This window comes from Polypterus senegalus, chromosome 16, assembly GCF_016835505.1.
Source record: "Polypterus senegalus isolate Bchr_013 chromosome 16, ASM1683550v1, whole genome shotgun sequence".
In the NCBI taxonomy this organism is placed as follows: Eukaryota; Metazoa; Chordata; class Cladistia; order Polypteriformes; family Polypteridae; genus Polypterus; species Polypterus senegalus.
The window spans coordinates 17,874,929-17,894,772 of record NC_053169.1 but is presented as its reverse complement, the minus strand read 5'-3'; the positions used below and the strand labels follow the sequence as shown (position 1 = coordinate 17,894,772).

Genomic DNA, 19,844 nt, shown 5'->3' with positions numbered 1-19,844 from the left:
CTGCCAGCCTTGGTAGATCATGAACCGTGTTCATTAATTGTAGTCTTCAGCCATGTCATCTTGTCGAGCAGAGTGGGTGTGAACGGGGTAGAAGATTAGTAGCCTTACCTTTTGCTGTGTTCAGAGTGAAGTGCCAGTGAAGTCTTTGCAGTTTTAGATCAGAACCCCTCTGCTGTTTGTACAACTCGTACGAATATTCCATAAAGTTCAATGTCCTTTTGCTCAAAAAAAGATAAGTGGGAAAGTGGGGCTCTCTGTGGTGTAGAGTGTTGTGTCAAGTTCTCAGATAAAATGCAAATACAAACTTATGTGAACTCCAATATGTGGTTAGCAATTTATAAAGACACAAATCTGTTTAAACAGACACGAAAACAAAGTATGGTAGCATGAAAGTGATTAACATTAACAAAGCCCAGAAATCTCTGTCCGTTCATTTATTCATTAATTGTTGAACTTGGACCAGCGTACAATGGAGGAGAAGAAGATGAAACCTCAAGTCAGCAACATCCTTTGAGAAGATAAACCACTGGGAGTCCACAGTCAGCTATAACGGTCCTGGACCCCTGCCAACTAACCCACTCGCTCGCTCCTGAGCTTCCTGCGGTACATCCAGTGAAGTGTGCCCCTAACTGGTGGCTCACTGTAATTCACTTTAAAAAATGTGACCGTTAGCCGGTTGTCATTTTTATGCTGAGGAGTTCTTGCTCTACCATCGGGGCCTTCTGGGTGTCCCAAGATGTTAAGAAGGAAAGATTGGGTCACAAGCAAAAAACGTTTAAGCACCACTGGTTTAGAGAGTCAAACAGGCGTATTTAAGAGGTCCTAGCGCCATGTGGTGAAGTCCGTGCCTTCCTCTTTATGCTTATTAGCTTGGTTGTGTGTTCAGGAGCTGAGAACTAAATGGCCGTGTCAGAGGTGAAGCAGTTAAAAAATGCCAGACACCATTTTCTAGTGAAACGGAGGCAATTTATCCGTCCATTAAAGAGCATGAGATGTCACATTTCACTTTGAACGTCTCTTCTGTGTTTGAAAATACTCCTCGGTCAAGGTGTGCCAAAGACTAAAGCCGTGGGCCGACTGACTTCTGCTGTCGTCACTGGTTTACTGGGTGTCACAATTTGTAGAAGTGTCCGTAGGCTTTTCTTTTTTTGTTTTGTATGTCCCAAGTACAGCTGAATTCTGTCAAACAAGTTGCTGTTTTTGAATGATTTTTTTTTTTTGTTTTTTTAAAAAGATGGTTCACCTATTGGGAGAAAAAGGGTGGAAAAGCAAATCTGTCCTTTTTAATTGTTGTGGATGACAGGAAAACCAAAAACTCCCAAGTCCGCAGTATTCCGGAAGAAAATTGAACCCTTGGGGTCCACTGACAATGATGCACGAGAGCTAAACCCTATTCCTGTGCTATTGACCGATTCTGGGAATTCTTGGGTACACCTCTCACCAAGTGTGTACTATAAAATATGATACAAATTTAAAATATTCAAATTTAAGAAAACCTTACACACCTGATGGCCAAGCTAAGCACATTGACTTAAATGTCCCAAACCAGTAAGCTGGCTGCGGTGTGTGTCTTTGGTATCTCCCAGTTTCTGGAGAAAAGAATAAAACAAGGCCTTTTCTGTTTATTTTTCTTTAAATTGATTGCTTGTGTTTATGCAAACAGGACATCATGTCTGCAGTGAGATTGGGAAAGCAAAGTTCCCCTTCAGAGATGCCTTGCCGTGAGCGTGGCAGTGGTGCACTGTGACCTCCATGCTGGTCAGGGTGACCTCGGCTCGCCTTCCTACTGATTGTGCCGTTGGTCGCTCTCCAGCCTAGCGTGTGGCGCGAATCCCATGGCTTGTTTTGCCCAGCTATTGTTTTAATTAAGAGACGACTTCATGTGGTGTGCCCCTTAGAATGCCATGATTGTGAACTCGTTCTCCGTGTCTCATTTATTCTGCCTTTAACATTTCTTGCATGTGAAGTGTTTGCATCTTTCTTGTCATAAAGCAGTGGAATGAACACGGCTGGCAGTCTTATTTGCAATAAAATGTTTAAATGGACTAAAGAAGTTTTTTTTTTTTTTTTTCTTGTTTTCTTTTCACAGCAAAATACCCGGAGATCAAGTCGCTGATGGGCCCCGACACACGACTCAAGTGGGTGGTCTGCATGATGGTGGCGGTGCAGTTTTTGGCCTTTTACCTCGTGAAGGACCTGGAATGGAAGTGGCTCTTGTTCTGGACTTACGTTTTTGGCAGCTGCATCAACCACTCCATGACTCTGGCCATTCACGAAATCTCTCATAACACGGCATTTGGCAACAGCAAGGCGGTGTGGAACCGCTGGTTTGCCATTTTTGCCAACCTCCCCATTGGTCTGCCGTATTCGGCTTCTTTCAAGCGGTACCACCTGGACCACCACCGCTACCTCGGCGGGGATGGCATCGATGTGGACATACCCACGGACTTTGAGGGCTGGTTTTTCTGCACACGAATGCGCAAATTCTTTTGGATTGTTTTACAGCCGCTCTTCTATGCCATCCGCCCGCTGTACATCAACCCAAAGCCCATCAGTCAGTTGGAGGTGATTAACCTGGTGGTTCAGTTCTCTTTTAACATTGCCCTCTACTACCTGTGGGGAGTCAAGCCTGTTGTGTACATGCTGGCAGGGTCCATGCTTGGCATGGGGATGCATCCAATCTCGGGCCACTTCATTGCAGAGCACTACATGTTTCTGAAGGGTCACGAGACCTACTCTTACTATGGATCCCTCAATCTGCTCACCTTCAATGTTGGATACCACAACGAACACCACGACTTTCCCAGTATTCCTGGACGAAGGTTACCAGAGGTAGGTGACTGATTGTCCACTCCTGAGAGGGAGAATCTGTCTTGCCAGTGTAGACCCCGCTCTGTTTTCACATTGAGCTTCACTGGGTCACCAGGTGTTGGATTATGAGCATGGCACCTGCAGAAATGTTGGGAAGTTGAGCGTGTTGGATGCGGGGCAGCGTGAGATATTTGGCTTCATTTCCTTTTGTCTTTGATTTGAATACGTTTGAATCTGCCCTGCTCCTGCTTTGTGTCTGACTGAAAACAAAAGTGAAAGTGGAGTGTAAAGTCTAAGATTTCATGTTTTCTTGTAAAGTTTTGAGACGTGCATTTGGTTCATAATAACCAGAACAACTAGTTTTATAGTGATTCATGGGAATGTCACGAAGCAATTCCTTGTGCACACTTTTAAGGGCCAACCGCGGAGCATTTGAAGAGAGCCGCGCTCTGACCTGGGTATGCCAGCACAACGTGGGTGGTGAAATGTAATCTGCTTTTAATGGCAGCGGCATCCTTCGAATATTTACTGAACATCAAACCTGCACAAACCCAAAATGCACCTGCAGGATATTTTTATTGCACTGCATATGCAAAGTGTACAGTCCTCGTTGGAGTCTCTCCGCCTTGTTGTATATAAACATAAAAAAGTTGTGTGAAAATAAAATGTAAAAACATTAAAGAATGCATAGATTATGGTCAGACATGGGAATCTAATGGCCGTGTCATTAAAGCATTCCTCGTTTTTTATCAGTGTGACTGTCTTTGTCTCTCTCTCTCTCACACACACACACACACACACACACACACACACACACACACACACACACGTGTGCAGCGCCCCTCCACTTTTTTACATTCTGCTCTGCTGCAGCCTTGTGTTTAAATCACTTATTGATTTTCTCCTCATCAGGCAACACTTGATACCCCAGAATGACAAAGAGAAAACGTGTATAACCCCCCCAAAATAACCAATCCACTCCCAAACCCCGTCTGCCATTTGTTTGGGGGGGAATGGCAAGTGTGACAGCTGCCTTGAGTCTGAAGCTCCACTTCTGGGCATTTTACATTTGTCACAATGCTTTGTGTTTTTTGTTGCTGCCATCAGGTTTATTTCTACAGCTCTCATGGTCAAGGCCTGATTGTGACCCCCCATCGGCCCCTGGGTTATTTAATGCCATGTAAATTAAACTGGATTCCTCCTGGGTAAATATAATATTGAGTTTTTTGGCAGCTGTTTGTTTTCTGATTATAAAGTTAAAATTCTGGAGGATCATTTTGGACAAATTAAATAAACTGGTACATACCTACTGTTAAATGTGGCACTAAAGAGCAAAATGACATGCAAGCATAAATAATGTCAACTAGCTGACGGCCACTGTAGCATACGGCGGTGTAAGAATAGGAACGGAAAACGGTGAGAAAGGAATTCAGAAATCAAGAAGAAAGAAATCTTTCTTGAAAGACGCAGTTGTGAATAGGTGTTCTTGCTAGAGACGACAGATAATGAATGAGTCGAAAGATCTAACCCTAGAAAAAGCCACGTACAACTGACCGCGGCTGAAGACTGGGTATAGTAGATTAATGCAGATCTTTGCAAACGTTTGTCCTTGGGACTTGTTGATGGTCATGGAGAACGCGAGTCCGTTTGTGTCAATAAATAACCCACTGATAGGAACAGGCAGTTGCCGGATCCCAGAATAGAGATGACGTTGTACAAAAATCCGTCAACCGAGAAGATACTGTCATTCATTTTATAACAAAGGCTTAGGAAACAACCGTCACAGTATAACGAAAAAAGCAAGGAGCGAAACCAATGGCAATGGTCGAGAGAGTACCTTCCTGTAGCAGTCGCACACATGGCCGAAGTGAAAGGTCACACAGTCGGGCTAGATATCGGGCGGTGACGTGACACCAATGGGGTCATGAGAGAGGAGCGGGGAATGTGGTACTTCGAAGGAGGAATAGGAATCGAGAAAAGCAGCGTGGGGGTGTATGTGAGGCCGCAGCCGGCAGCTTGGGGAAGGGTTTGGAAGAGGACGAATAGGCATCGAGAAATGCTGCGTGTGGGCAGGACTGGTTTTGAAAAGGAAGCAGGACGAACCAGAAGAGAAATATATATGAGAGATTTCCTATTTCTTGATGAATTCATTTCAGTTTCCCTTGTCAAAATTTGTGAGGGCAGGCTCTAGATGGGTGGGGGGCTATGTTTTGATTTTAAAATTGCCAGTTACATGCACATGATGTGCTTACATGAGCCTCAGGATTCAGAAGGCGAGCAGAGCGCATGTCTCCTGTTGTGACTGTGCGTCTGTGGAGAGTCCTAGCAGGAGTGTTGAGCAGCGAAACTTGCTGCGCTCGCCATTGTTCATCAAATCATTTACTGATAGCATTAAAAGTTCTTTTATTTTCTATGTGTGAAACATTGACAGTAATGAGTTCAACTGTGATGATGTCACCTGAGTGCTGTGATTTGTTTTTTTGTTACATATCAATGATCTATTGGGTAGAAATATACAAAAATATATAAATATACAAATAAGTGAGTGTGTGTGTGTGTGTGTGTGTGTGTGTATATATATATATATATATATATATAATATATATATATATATATATATATATATGTATATATATATATATATATATATATATATATATATATATATATATATATATATAATCACCTCGATAGACATGTTAATGGGGGTACAGTTGGAATGATAAAGGAAATGGGTACCTGAACAATGTAAAGTAAATCTAAAATACCTACACAGTAACTATAATCGTAATAAATGAACAATAAAACAGCGGAGAAGCCATGGATTAAATTAAAAGGCTGTAGTTATCAGCAGGAAGACGTGAATCCCGTGGCGAAGCAAGGAAAGGAATGTAGAGACTGGAGCAATGGATGGCCTTATATAGGCAGGCAGCCAACAACGTGGGAGGCGTTGGGATGGGGGACCCAATGCCGTCTCACACGGTGACCGAGCTGCAGGCTATGGACGTATATATGTACGTAAGTAGAATTCAGTTAACGTTGGGAAGCCGCGTACCAAATTTCTTGAAGATGGGCCCATAAGTAACAAAGACCGTTGAAAAGTTCAATATGGCGGTTGACAGTGGCGTCGTACCACCGAAATAAGTATGTACGTTGGTTTCGGTTAGCGCAGGGAAACCGCCTACCAAATTTTGTGAAGATGGGTCCATAAATAAGACAGTTTAACATGGCGGACGTTTTCGACTGTTATCGACCATTATGACCTTTTACGTGTAGAATTTCGAAATGAAACCTGCTTAACTTTTGTAAGTAACCTGTAAGGAATAAGCCTGCCAAATTTCAGCTTTCTACCTATATGGGAAGTTGGAGAATTAGTGATGAGTGAGTGAGGGCTTTGCCTGTTATTATTATATGGGCATATGTGTAATTAACTAAAGGGTCAGGGTTCACAAAGTACAGCTTTGCAGTATTATAACAGCAGGTATAAGTAGAATTGATTTCATTGGTCCCTTTGGTTATTTCATTTAATTGGAGGGCGTTTTCATGTGCAGCCCACCAGTGACATTTCACCCTATGATGTAAATAACATGCCAGTTTAACAGTGGGAGGGCAACATAACGATTATTTATGATGATGTGTGCAGTGACACTGAAATCGGTAAATGAAGAAATGATTAAATCAAGGAATGAGCAACCAAAAACAATTTGTGACAGTTATTTATACCCACATTTATTTATTGAAATGGCAGTGGAACAGAAATGTGTAGTGTGGCTGTCCAGGTGAAGCGCATGGTGACGGGTGTGAAGGCGGCTTACAGATCCAAAGGGAGGGAGGCAGGGAGGCGAGTGTCTGCTGAAGCCTCTTACTTGTGTTTTTTTAAAACGCACAAACGTACGTTTGTATCTGACAAGTAATTTCATGCAGAAATGACTCGGATTGGCCTCCTCAATTCTATTTTGGTTTGTCGCTTGTGCGAAGCTCAGTTCGTTTATTTATTTTTTTTTTTTGTCTCCCTGTTTTGCAGGTCAAGAAAATTGCCTCCGAGTACTACGAGCACCTTCCTCAGTATACCTCCTGGGTGAAAGTACTGTACGATTTCATAATGGACGACACCCTTAGCCCTTACTCTCGTATTAAAAGAAAACTCAAGGGGGAAGTTAAACAAGAATAAATTGATGGCAAAGAGCTGAACTTGTGGAGATGTCCAACTGCTTTGGCAAGACGCCATTTGTGTGCGTGTGTGTGTGTGTGTTCGTTCCAATTCCTGGGAGTTGCATTCTTGTTCTCGCATAAAGAATCACTGAAAAGTGGCGCTGCAGCCTCTGCCCTGTCCTCGCCCTGCCACTCGTGATCATGTCGGCTTTTGTTTTGTTCTGTAATGGGATGCACTTGGGGTTTTTTTATTTTTTGTTTTTATCCTGGAGTTTCATGTGTAAATGTCTATGGATGAATGGATGGATTCCAGGAAAAGCTCTTCCAAACAAAGAATACGCCCAGAAAAGAGAAACACCACAAAGAATGAGAGGGCTTATCTGTTGTCTTTATTTTTTTGTTATGTGAATTCCGAATTGATGCTGCCATGAATCCCACCTAATAACCCTGGGATTCGGTTTCAAAAGGCCCTGCACGTCTGCTTTATTTTTTTTAACCCCCGAGCAGGAGAGACGAGGGGCTGCATGACCTTCTTGAGGTTTGCTTTTCAACACTGATGCCACCGTCCCCTCGAGTGGAGCTGCAGCTACACAGCCAGACGTGACTGACTAGATGTCTGCTACTTCAACGCTAAATCATGAGATGAAACTCGTGCCTTTCCAAAGGTGGGCCATGTTGAGGTTCATAGAAAATGCAAACCCTTAGACGGCACCCTCTCTGCTGCTCCATTTTGGAAATTTGAACAGACGCCTTTTATCACGAGCGCCTGACAGTTGGCGTGCTTTGTGTGTTGGTAAGCCTGCAGCTTCCTGTGTGATGTTTTCTCATTCTGATATTTCAACGCACACCCAGCGTTCTTAACATTCCCCTTTCTAAGCACAGCTGCTTTAAGCCGAAGCTTCACCTTTGAGCGTGTGTGTGTGGATTGACGTGTTCTCTTTATGTGCACTTTGTAAAATGACGGACTGAATTCTTTTTACCTTCATCAGTATTAAGTGCAAGAGTGAATGTTATGGCTCATTGTCCAGACGCGTCACACGTTTGTTGCCAGTTCCACCACTTGCACAGGTGGACACTGACGGTCCGGAGTTTGTGTAAACTCGACGTCTGATTCCAGCGGTGATTTGCTAGTTATTTCCATAATAAATTATATTAATTCTAATGAGATTTGATGTGCATCTGCTGCTTCTTCTTTGGGTGAGGGGTTGGGCAGCCAGCGCTTGGTTTATGTGGCCTGAGTGGGGAAAACGAATTTACACTTTTTGTCTCCAGTCCTCCCGTATCCTGAATCTGTCATGATTTGAACTTTAAGACTTTGTCACATTACACGGTTTCTAGAGGCTCTTTTTCAGTTGTACACCTACCATGGGCAGTCCTGGCACACCACTGTGACCACCAAGTCCTGGCACACCACCGTGACCACCAATCGTATAGTGAATTTCCCCTTGGGATTAATAAAGTATCTATCTGTTATATAGTGCCTTTCATATCTATCTATTGTTGGCTAGTATGATATCCTGCCTACTATACTAAAATTCATATTTATCTATTATATGGTGCCTTTCATATCTATAGGGTGGTCCAGATCTAATTATGCAATTTTCATTACGCTTCAACTTAAGTTTATTACATAGAAAATCACCCAAAAAATCCAGGACCATTGAGTAGTGTGTGAACTGACGACCTGAAGAATCGTCTTCATGCTGAACTGGAATCGTCCCCACATAAATCAAAGTCATCCAGACGATCTGGACCACCCTGTAGTATATAGTGCCTTCACATCTATCTTATCTCTATCTATGTATCTACCTATCTGTTATATAGTGCCTTTCCTATCTGTCTTCCTTCCTCCCTCGATGTCCCCAGCAACTCTGTGACTTGCCCTGTCAAAATCTAACAGTGGGAGTGGCAGCTGACAACCAGTGATGGTGCTGCCAAGTGACCAGTGCCTTTGAGACGGCTTTGAGGAATAAGCCACACGGGGGCTTCATATACAGTTAGGGCCGGGGGTCTACCTGACGCTACGCTACGCTGCTGCTGCTACACAAGCAGTGTGTGGACTTCACGTAAATCTGGAGGATTCCAGCAGGTGGCAGTGCGAGATGCTGTTGCAAAGGTGCAAAAAAAAAGATGGTGACGGCAACACAGACCTTTTAAACCAGGGGTCGCCAAGTCTGGTCCTGCAGGTTTTCATTGTCACCCTTTTCTTACCGAGTGCCCGGTTTGTGCTGCTAATTAACTTCTTGTGAATTCATTTTAAGTGACTTGTTTTTTAAGATTTGTTCCTGTGAATCGCTTCATTTCTTTTCTTAAATGGCACCCAAACAGAAATGAAATGTGAAGTGAGTGACCAACAGAAGACCACCTAAATCAGGGCCTCAAACTCCAACCAGCTGCTTAATGAGGCGCTGAGTCTTGTCGTTAATTAAACTCGCTCTTTAATTCCGTGGCTTGTCGCTGCTCTCGTGCTGCATTAGCAGACATTTCTGAATTTGTTGATTTTCTCTTTTCTGTTAAAATGTTTTGTGGAGCTGAGCAGATCGACACTCCTGAGCCCTTCACCTTTCTTTATGTTCAGATATTCTATGATGGACACCAGTTGTTTCGGCTCATTTTGTATCTCGTTATTGTTTGGCTGCTAATTAAGGAAAAAAAACAATTGAGGGGGGTCTGAGTCTTTAAAAGCAAATCTTTTGAATTCATTTTAATTGAAGTTAAAGCAGCAAAAACCGGTCAGTCATTAAGAAAAGGGTTGGAATGAAAACCTGCAGCCACGGTAAACATACATAAGAGGCAACTAGCGATACTTTGGAAATGTGAAACGGTGTCTGACCGTGTAGACGGAGATCAGCAACTGTGGTTTAGGTCTGGCGGCCAACTAGAGGCAGCACATTGTGACATCGGCTTTAGCAGACACCTGAGGTGAAACTGAATGAAAGATGGAGTTAGAGGGTCTATGTCAGACCACTCAACCTCGCTGGTCACCTGGCCGTACCACAGTTTAAGCGAGGGGGGCGCTGCATCTTCGACATGCCGCCTGGCAGTTCTCTCGTGTCCCCGTGTGCCGTCTGTCCTAGTCGACTGTTGGCGGTGCTGACTGGGCCTGCTTTGCATCTCAGGGTTTCAAGGACAGAAGGATCGTCGATTTCTTCACACTGTTTAGTAAAAATGTCTCTAAAATAAAACCCACCATGATGGTCTTCAAAGACTTCTGCAAATTTGAGAATAAAAACAAAATAAGGGTGGGATGGTGGGCCACTCGTCGCTTGAGCAGAAAGCCACGTGCCTGACTGGAGTTTCCCAGAAGTCTGTGCTGCCTGCAGTGTGCCAATGGCTTTCAGTCTACTTGCACCTCCAGGGTACGTGCAGAACCATTAGGTGTTTTACTGAGAATGCATCCCATCAGGCCTTTTGTGTGCGTCTTCAGGCTGAATGGTGTGATGTTGAAAGGCATAACGGATCCCATTCTTGACAAATAAATAAATTCATTTTTACAGGAACAAACATGTCCATAAGGTGACGCATAATTTAAATGAAAGTCATTCCCCTGTTAAACAGCTGAAAATGATGACAGTGAAAACAAGCGGGTGGGGTTTTTTATTTATTATTTATGCTGTGGACGGTTCACCTCCGATTCATTGGGAAGCAGGAACGGCAGCTGCTGATGAAGGTGACGAGGGGCAGTAAAAGCCTGAATCTACTGTTTCGAGCGCCCCCATAAAGCATTGATGCATTAAGTATTGATGAGCTTTTTATTTCTTTCCTATGTTAACAGGAACAGGTGAAAGCAAAAGCCGCCATCTAAATAATGCGCACCCGACTGTCATTAGAAGCCTCCTCCTCGTCCTCCTCGTCATCACCTGTTTAAACAAAGAGCCCAATTCAGGTGCCCTGATAAAAACGGGAAGCTGGTAACCCGATCTTTGAAATTCTGTTAAAGGCGTCATGACGGCCTGGGCCTTGGGAAGTGCAACTGTAGCGGAGGAGTCCTCGGCCTAACGGCTAAATACTGTACAGTGGGAGCTGTGATTGTGCGATTTGGACATTTTACTGATGATGGTGGACAGATCTGGCAGTGGTCACTTTTCATTTTTAAAAAGATTTTTAAACATTTCACTTTTAAAGAAAATGTATTCTACACCCCACTTTACAGCCGCAAACCTCTTTCTCAGTTGATTTAGACCCACTTTTCATACTCTTGCTGGGCACCACCATTTACTTCAGGTAGCTGCGGAGCTGGGGGTCTACCCAGACCGTATCCACCACCCTACATTGGGCAATGGCCAGCATCAGTTAACAAGGATGGTGATGTGAAGGGACGGCCCACAGTCCTCACTAGTGTGCCACCCTGCTCTGAGAGGATTCACCACCAGTGCTGCCAGTCCACTGCCTCACACCAAAGGACTCGTGGGAGTTCAGATAAACTGATCGCTAGTCGCAACCTATTTGTACGTTTAAACGTTTATGGCCTCGAAAGACGCTCCTTAGCAGGCAGGCAGCAGACTTCAGGTTTTTCAGTTTTAGTAACCAATCGGTGCAAAAGAAGAAAGTCCTGTTGGCAGCAATTTGGAAGAAAGCGTCTGGCATGAAAAGCGCAGCCAGCCCAGCAGCCCCAACTTGGATGGAAATGAAATCCCCTTTGAGTGTCTCCCCCCAGCAGCACCACGACTAGCAGAACGACGCCAATGACAGCACGGCTGCCTTCTTCACTTCATTTATGTCAAGTTTCCTGAAAATGGCAGGTCTGCAACAGCAGAAGGTTACGAGTGAACCTGCTTTTGGATATAAAATGCTGAAGTGTACTTTAAAATTTATTTTTTTTTTTTTACTTACACAACACTGATGTTCACAAGTCACACACTACGCATTCCATTAAACAAAGATGACAGAACAGTGGCGGCCATTTCCCGCCGAGTACAAAGCTGCAGGCGACTCAGACAAGAGCAGAGGGGGTTCTGTTTTGCACTTTTGCTGCCGCACACCCGAGGACCGTTTAACTGGAAGGTCACCGTCCTGTACTCCCCAGTCTGATTGGTTCATTTTAGATGGTTGAAGTTGAAGGTTTGTGCTGAAGTACGACCCCCCCAACCCCGTGTCTCAGGATAGCACGGACGACACCAAACTACCGTCCAGCTGGAGCTCTTCTGAGGCCTTGTACTTCACACACACACACACCGCCGTCCACCCACCTCATGATTCTTGGGATGGTAAAGCTGCCATTTCAGTGTGTTCGATGGAAACCGAAATCCCATGATCTGATGAACTGGAAATGGCTGAATTAGTCACGTGACAAACTGCAGGTTTAAAGCCGAGCTCAGGGGCTCAGTGAAGCTTTGAGCGCGTCGTACATCTGCTGCTCCTGCGTTGTAAAAACAAACAGAATAAAGAAATCTCATTAGTCGCCTCTGGTCACATTACAAATGACTGACTTCCTCTTCAGATCACCGGGTCGTTGCCAGGATGTGCTGGCCATGTTATTAACGTGGGGTTGGCTCAGCGGCCGAGGAACTACGCTCTTCCTAAATAACCCGGTCCTCTTTTTTCCAGGCATCCTTTTTAAATCGACTCACAAGCCCCCCGCGCCACCCCGCCAGCCTCATCGGTTGAGGCACCAAATACCACAACTTCCTCCAATTGAAAAGGCCTCATCCTAGAAGAGGAACGGCTTTTAAAAGGCTCACCACGTCCATTTGTACTCCGCGAAACAGACTGACAGGCAGGGGCTGCTGGGTTCAAATTCAATGGAGGTCAGCTTGTTTCTGTATAGCGCGCTTCATGGAGCTCAGTTACAAACTTAACAAGTGGCTTGTAAAGACACTTGGAATAAGCGACCCATTATGGAGGGGACGGGGCAGGGCCAGTTGGACTTTAGGGACTTTCAAAACTCGACTTGATGTTATTATGGAAGAGTTCAGTGGACAGAAGTGGTCAGCTCTCGTCTAGATTGTTGTCATGATATTCTGGCCAAATCACTAATCGCATAAGGATCGCACATAAAGATGCAGATTTGCGTAAGCCATTCCAAATTGGTGACCATTCATTTTCATGTTAATTAACATCTGTGCGGTCGCATCACCTTTGAATTACGGCCAGCCGATTGTGAATGACGGCAGGGCTGAACTGGGCCTTGAACCAAGTGACAGATGTGTGTGACGCTTGCTGTGCTGTGCGTCGATCATTTCAAAGCCTGTACAGCAGCTGTCCTTTTGCCACTTCGCGTCTCCGGCGGTCACGTTTGGGGTATTCTGAACGCACGGTAAGGAGAAGCGGTCGGATCATCTGCTGGCATGCTGCTGGTGGTGAGCTGCGTGTTCTGCTCCTCGCCGCTCGTTGTTTTAAGAGCTGGGAGCACACGATGTCTGTCTGCCAAAGGTATTCCAACAACTGCTAGGTTAGATGTCCGTGAACTTGTTTTAAATTTTGTCTCACGTGATGTTAAAGTGTCTCTCGCGGGACGTCAAATTGTCTTCCGAGAAGATCACGTCTCGTCTCCCAAGATTTTTTTGATAGATATGCACAGACACACACACAACTGCTCAAAGGTTTTAGAACACCTCAGCGTTTCCAGTTTCTCTTCAGTGGAAATGCAATGAATGACCTGAAAAGGTAAGCAGTAAACTTCCAGAGGTTTAAATTTAAAGTTTAGGTTAGCAAAAACTGAAAAAATGGAAATTTCAGAATACTACAAATGGGCCTTCATCAGGGAATAACTAATAGACTACAATCTACAGACATTCTGCAGCAATTCAAGTAAATGAAGCCTTGCAAGTTGAAGCAAACAATTTGCACCGGTGTCCCAACTTCTGTTGATTACTTAAAACCCTCAGTGTGGAAGGCATTCTGTCCTGGGGGTCTGGGTAGGAGTGATGTCTTCCATCAGTCCTGTACGTAAGCGCTAAGTTGCAGTAGAGCTGTCCGAGCTTTTATAATAATTTCTCTACAGTTCAAGGTTCCCAGAATGCAAATATGCAACCTCCAAACATGGGTTCAATCTTTTGCTGGCATAAAATGAATGGGAAAAAAACACACAGTTACTGCAACACCAGAAAGTGACCGTTCGACCACCGGGCACACCTCCTCTCCTTATTAGCCTGCCTAAGTTGTTCCCACTTGTCTCTTTCCATCTCTTTGTCAGTCAGTTTGCTTGCATGATGGTATGAGTTTCTCTGTCATCTGATTTGTTTGGTTTCAACTGTACTTATTTATGGCCTCAATTATCAATTTTTAATAAAATGATTTGTTTGGAATAAGCCTCATAGATCACAGTGGCAAACTTCAAACCTTCGGCTACAATCATCTTTATATTCTCCATTTTATTTTCTACAGATATTGCTTTACATTTTTGTGACATACTGGGCAAATTATACTCATTACTTACAAAAGAAGTCAGAAGAAGCACATACTGTAGTTATATTAATAGCTGAGCACTCACATACAAAAACTTTACATTCTGCAGCGCAAACAATGTTAACGGCAGACAATGGCTGCTCTGTGTAAGCAGGTGGCACCATGGCAGCACAACAGCAGACTGGTACTTGAATCTGTGTATGCGCCATAGGGGGTTTTAGGAAGACTTCATTATAAAGAAGCTTCATTCTCAGAGGTTTTCTTAACCGAGGTGTGATCTGCGTCTTCTTTACAGGTGCCGGTCATAGAATTAGAATATCATGACAAAGTTGATTTATTTCAGTAATTCCATTCAAAAAGTGAAACTTGTATATTAGATTCATTCATTACACACAGACTGATGTATTTCAAATGTTTATTTCTTTTAATTTTGATGATTATAACTGACAACTAATGAAAGTCCCAAATTCAGTATCTCGGAAAATTAGAATATCAATTAAGACCAATGCAAAAAAAGGATTTTTAGAAATGTTGGCCAACTGAAAGGTATGAACATGAAAAGTATGAGCATGTACAGCACTCAATATTTAGTTGGGGCTCCTTTGGCCTGGATTACTGCAGCAATGCGGCGTGGCATGGAGTCGATCAGTCTGTGGCACTGCTCAGGTGTTATGAGAGCCCATGTTGCTCTGATAGTGGCCTTCAGCTCTTCTGAATTGTTGGGTCTGGCGTATTGCATCTTCCTCTTCACAATACCCCATAGATTTTCTATGGGGTTAAGGTCAGGCGAGTTTGCTGGCCAATCAAGAACAGGGATACCATGGTCCTTAAACCAGGTACTGGTAGCTTTGGCACTGTGTGCAGGTGCCAGGTCCTGTTGGAAAATGAAATCTGCATCTCCATAAAGTTCGTCAGCAGCAGGAAGCATGAAGTGCTCTAAAACTTCCTGGTAGACGGCTGCGTTGACCTTGGACCTCAGAAAACACAATGGACCAACACCAGCAGATGACATGGCACCCCAAACCATCACTGACTGTGGAAACTTTACACTGGACCTCAAGCAACATGGATTCTGTGCCTCTCCTCTCTTCCTCCAGACTCTGGGACCTTGATTTCCAAAGGAAATGCAAAATTTACTTTCATCAGAGAACATAACTTTGGACCACTCAGCAGCAGTCCAGTCGAGACGCTTCTGACGCTGTCTCTTGTTCAAGAGTGGCTTGACACAAGGAATGCGACAGCTGAAACCCATGTCTTGCATACGTCTGTGCCTGGTGGTTCTTGAAGCACTGACTCCAGCTGCAGTCCACTCTTTGTGAATCTCCCCACAGTTTTGTTTCACAATCCTCTCCAGGGTACAGCGGTTATCCCTATTGCTTGTACACTTTTTCTACCACATCTTGTCCTTCCCTTCACCTCTCTATTAATGTGCTTGGACACAGAGCTCTGTGAACAGCCAGCCTCTTTAGCAATGACCTTTTGTGTCTTGCCCTCCTTGTGCAGGTGTCAATGGTCGTCTTTTGGACAACTGACATGATTGTGTAGCCTACAGAACTCGACTGAGAGACCATTTAAAGGCTTTTGAGTTTTTGATTAGCTGATTAGAGTGTGGCACCAGTTGTCTTCAATATTGAACCTTTTCACAATATTCTAATTTTCGAGATACTGAATTTGGGACTTTCATTAGTTGTCAGTTATAATCATCAAAATTAAAAGAAATAAACATTTGAAATACATCAGTCTGTGTGTAATGAATGAATCTAATATACAAGTTTCACTTTTTGAATGGAATTACTGAAATAAATCAACTTTGTCATGATATTCTAATTTTATCACCGGTATGGCGTTATTTCAGTGCCACTATTCTGAGCACACGTAAAAAAATATTGAGCGCACGTAAAAAAATATTGCAATATTGCAATTTGCGGATAATATCTTTAATTATTTTATTTTAAAATTGGGGTTTAATTGAGTTTAGCTGGATTTAGCTACATTTCGGACTGTTTCCGGAATGCAGCAGCTAGCGAGCTGATTGGAGACCGTAAGAGCCAATCAGAATTTTTGAAACCAAGTCTGTGATTGGTTGGTTTTGTGGCACACTTATAACGGTGTACAGAGAGTTGAGCGCTTGCAGCAGAGAATGTTGTGAGCACAAGCAACACATTGCAGCAAGCGCAAATGAAAAACTGAGCGAGAGGGGTGCTATTGTGTGTGTGTATATGGATAAGCGCAAACACTGAAATACATTTTTTGCACGCAGCAATGAATTTTGTTCACTTAAATTCAGCTTTTGTACGCTCAAAATAAATTTCTCCTCCAAATGCAACACTTGCACTTGCAATATTTTTTTACGTGCACTCAGAATAGTGGCACTGAAATAACGCCATACACCGGCACCTGTATATCTTACAATATACGCACACACACACGTAAACACACATTTTATGTAATTTTTGTTGTATATAAGCCACCTTCAGAAAGTCCCCCAAAACCCTTTCACTTTTTCAGATTTTATTAAGTTTGCAGCCTTGTGTTAAAATCTTTTAAATTTAATTTTCCCTCATCAAGCTACACTCAATTCCCCAGAATGACAAAATCAGGATTTTGGAAACTTTTGCAAATTTATTTAAAATAAAAAGCTGAAATGTCACATTCACACAAGTATTTAGAGCCTTTGCAATGACACTTGAAATCTGGCCCGGGTGTATCCCGTTCTATCGGTCATCACGTCTAATTTGGAGTCCACCTGTGGTCACTTCAGTTGGTTCAACAGGCACACACCTCTCCATACAAAGTCCCACAGCTGTGCAAAAACCAAGCCATGAGGTGGGAGGAACTGCTGGCTGAGCTTAGAGACAGGAATAAGGTGTTGAGGCGCACATCTGGGAAAGGTTACTTCAGCATTGAAAGTTCTCAAGACTACAATGGCCTTCATAGTTCATAAATATGGAAGTTTGGAACAACCATGACTCTTCCTAGAGCTGGCCATCAAGGCAAACTGAGCAACCGGGAGAGAAGGGCGTTGGCAACAGGTGACCAGGAACGCTCTGGTCACTTTGACTGACCTCAAGAGAATGTGTGAGGAGACAGCGGGAACTTCACTGCAAAATTCAACTAACCTGGGCTTTATAGCAGAGTGGCCCATACTACACCAGGAAAGAAGCTTCCTTGGAATTTGGAAAAAGAAAAACTTAAAGGACTTTCTGAATATGAGAAACAAGATTCTCTGGTCTGGTGAAACCATTTTCTTGAGTGACACAGCCAGAGAAAACACTTGAGGAAAACTGTGAGACCTGAAAATAGCCGTTTCTTGATGGCCTCCACCCCACCTGACTGGAGAGAAAAATCCCTAAGCTTGTCACATCATACTCAGGAAGACTCCAGGATATTAATGGTGTCAAAGGGTCCTCAACAAAAATAGAGAGTAAAGCGTTTGAATAGTTATGTCAAGGAGATATTTCATCCATCCATCCATTTTCTGTTTCTTGTCCAAGTCACGGATGCAGCAGTCGAAGCAATGATGCCCAGACAGCCATTTTTCCTGCCACCTCTTCCATCTCCTCCTAGGGGATGAGATGCCAAAAGGCAATCTTTCCAGCGTGTCCTGGGTCTTTTCCAAGGTGTCCTCCCGGGTGGACATACCTGAAACACTTCCCCGGGATGCATCCTAAAATCAGGGGCCTAAATCACCTCAACTGGCTTCTTTCGAGAAAAAAAAAAAAATCCTGACATCCTGTTTTCAATTTGTTATTCTGGGGTTGTAAGTTTTGTTTGTTTAGGAGGAAAATGAATTTAAATGATTTTAGCACAAGGCTTCAACGTAGCATAATGTGTAAAAAGGGTTCTGAATGCTTTCTGAAGGCCTTTTATACTGTATAATAATAAGCAGTGTGTGTGAGATTATATAAAGAGCTGCTCAGTAACCTTACCACCTGTAGGTTGAAACTGTACCCGGGTCTACCGGCACCACTGCCAGTGGTCCTGCAAGATCAACGAGGCTCTAAGAACGCCATCCAGTCATAGCCCCCTCATACAGTGGCTCAGGTTTAATCTCATCAACAGTAACAACGCTTGCTGAAGTGATACTTGAGTCCCAGCTGTCACTCTATACTCCTCTGTTTCTGCGATGGGGGCGAGTGTTTTCAGTCCAGATCACTAATAGTACGTGTCACCTGGATTAGCTGAGCGAGGATAGCAGACGGCGGCGTGTAAATCAAGATATCATGTAATACTATGAAAGGCAAGCTCCAACACGCTAGCAGACAATGGATACACACTGCATTTGCATCTTTCCAGACTAAACAAAGTGAAAATGAGGGGGGAGATGGGCTGACGACTGCTGAGCCAAGTGCCAGACTTTACTGTCTATACCTGCTGGTCAAGTCAATTCTGTAGTTTGCATTCTGTACACAAAAGAGGTGCAAATATGATAAAAAAGGCCATGTTCCAAAAAAAAGCAAATCTAGAGACAAAGACGTACTGAATGTTTTAAAACCACAACTAACTCAGGGTGCCCTTCCTGTGCAACGCCAGGCTTACAGAGTAGTGAGAGCTCAGCCATAAACAAATGAGTCAAGCGCATTTTGACGGATTCTGAATGAGCCAAGATAAACAGAAGCACAAATTGAGGCCACAAGGGGTGGCTGGCAGGACAAAAGGTGAAACCGGTCTTTCTGTTTCTGCTGTCTCTTGCTGGCAGACCATCTGCAGTACACGATGAATATGGCAAAAGGCAGCATAAAGAAATGTTGTCTGGTGTTCTTCAGCCAGGCATGTAGTTTAGTAAATAAGCCGCTGGACACTACACCACAAGGCTGCCAGCTGAAAACACTATAGTGCCCCACAGGAATTCATTTTTAATAGCAGGTATAACATTGTAAGAAGGTATTGTGGAATGGAGGGGTGGAGATACACATAATGCAGTAACGGCGTTGGCCCATAAGAAGCACCAATCAGCCTTTCTAATAATAGTGACTGGTGCAGCAAATGGCCTGTCACCAATAGGAGGTAGCAGTAGCCCCCGAGATGGGTAGCCTAGTGGAGCTAACTAGCTGGTTTACACCGTGCAAGACTTCCTGCTGTCCATTACAAGGTTGGGGATCAAAACTGCAGAGATACTTGAATGAGAGGAGCGAGGCAGAGATTGTGATGTGATTTACATGCGAGTCACTCTCAATGTCACAAGCCTTGACTGGCCACTGCACCTGAAGGAGTTCTTCTTTAGCTTCACAGGCAGAGACGGTTGCTCCGTTATTTAAAAAGACCCCAAACCATCATGCACTCCCCAGTAAAGTTCAAGTCATTATTTTTCAAATCATAAAAAGGCAGAGAGACATGCAGCAGGTTGGTCCCTCGGGTCCCAATGGCCAATTCCAAATAATTCCATCTTTGAGGCATCTGTGGTATCTGCACAAGATGTTTCTGACTGATGCTTAAAAACGCCTCTTCTAGTCAAGATCAAGGTTATTATAGTTAACGAAAACTAAAATCAAAACTGAAACTATTATTAAAAAACATTTTTTGTAAACTGAAAT

At 43.6% G+C, this 19,844-nt stretch overlaps 2 protein-coding genes across 3 annotated transcripts in view; one reads left to right on the top strand and one right to left on the bottom strand.

Annotated features, from left to right (window-relative positions):
• The window catches only part of degs1 (delta(4)-desaturase, sphingolipid 1), a 37,634-nt gene extending 29,504 nt beyond the window's left edge, over positions 1-8,130 (top strand). Inside the window, exons 2-3 of the mRNA XM_039738931.1 lie at positions 2,090-2,832; positions 6,836-8,130. Coding sequence (XP_039594865.1) covers positions 2,090-2,832; positions 6,836-6,982 — 890 coding nt within the window. The 3' untranslated portion in view covers positions 6,983-8,130. The remainder of the gene's footprint in view (positions 1-2,089; positions 2,833-6,835) is intronic.
• A 3,626-nt stretch (positions 8,131-11,756) lies between these two features.
• The window catches only part of nvl (nuclear VCP like), a 63,668-nt gene continuing 55,580 nt past the window's right edge, over positions 11,757-19,844 (bottom strand). For both annotated transcript variants that reach the window (XM_039738033.1, XM_039738034.1), the window contains exon 23: positions 11,757-12,322. In XM_039738033.1, the coding sequence (XP_039593967.1) occupies positions 12,278-12,322 (45 nt within the window). In that variant the 3' untranslated portion in view covers positions 11,757-12,277. The remainder of the gene's footprint in view (positions 12,323-19,844) is intronic.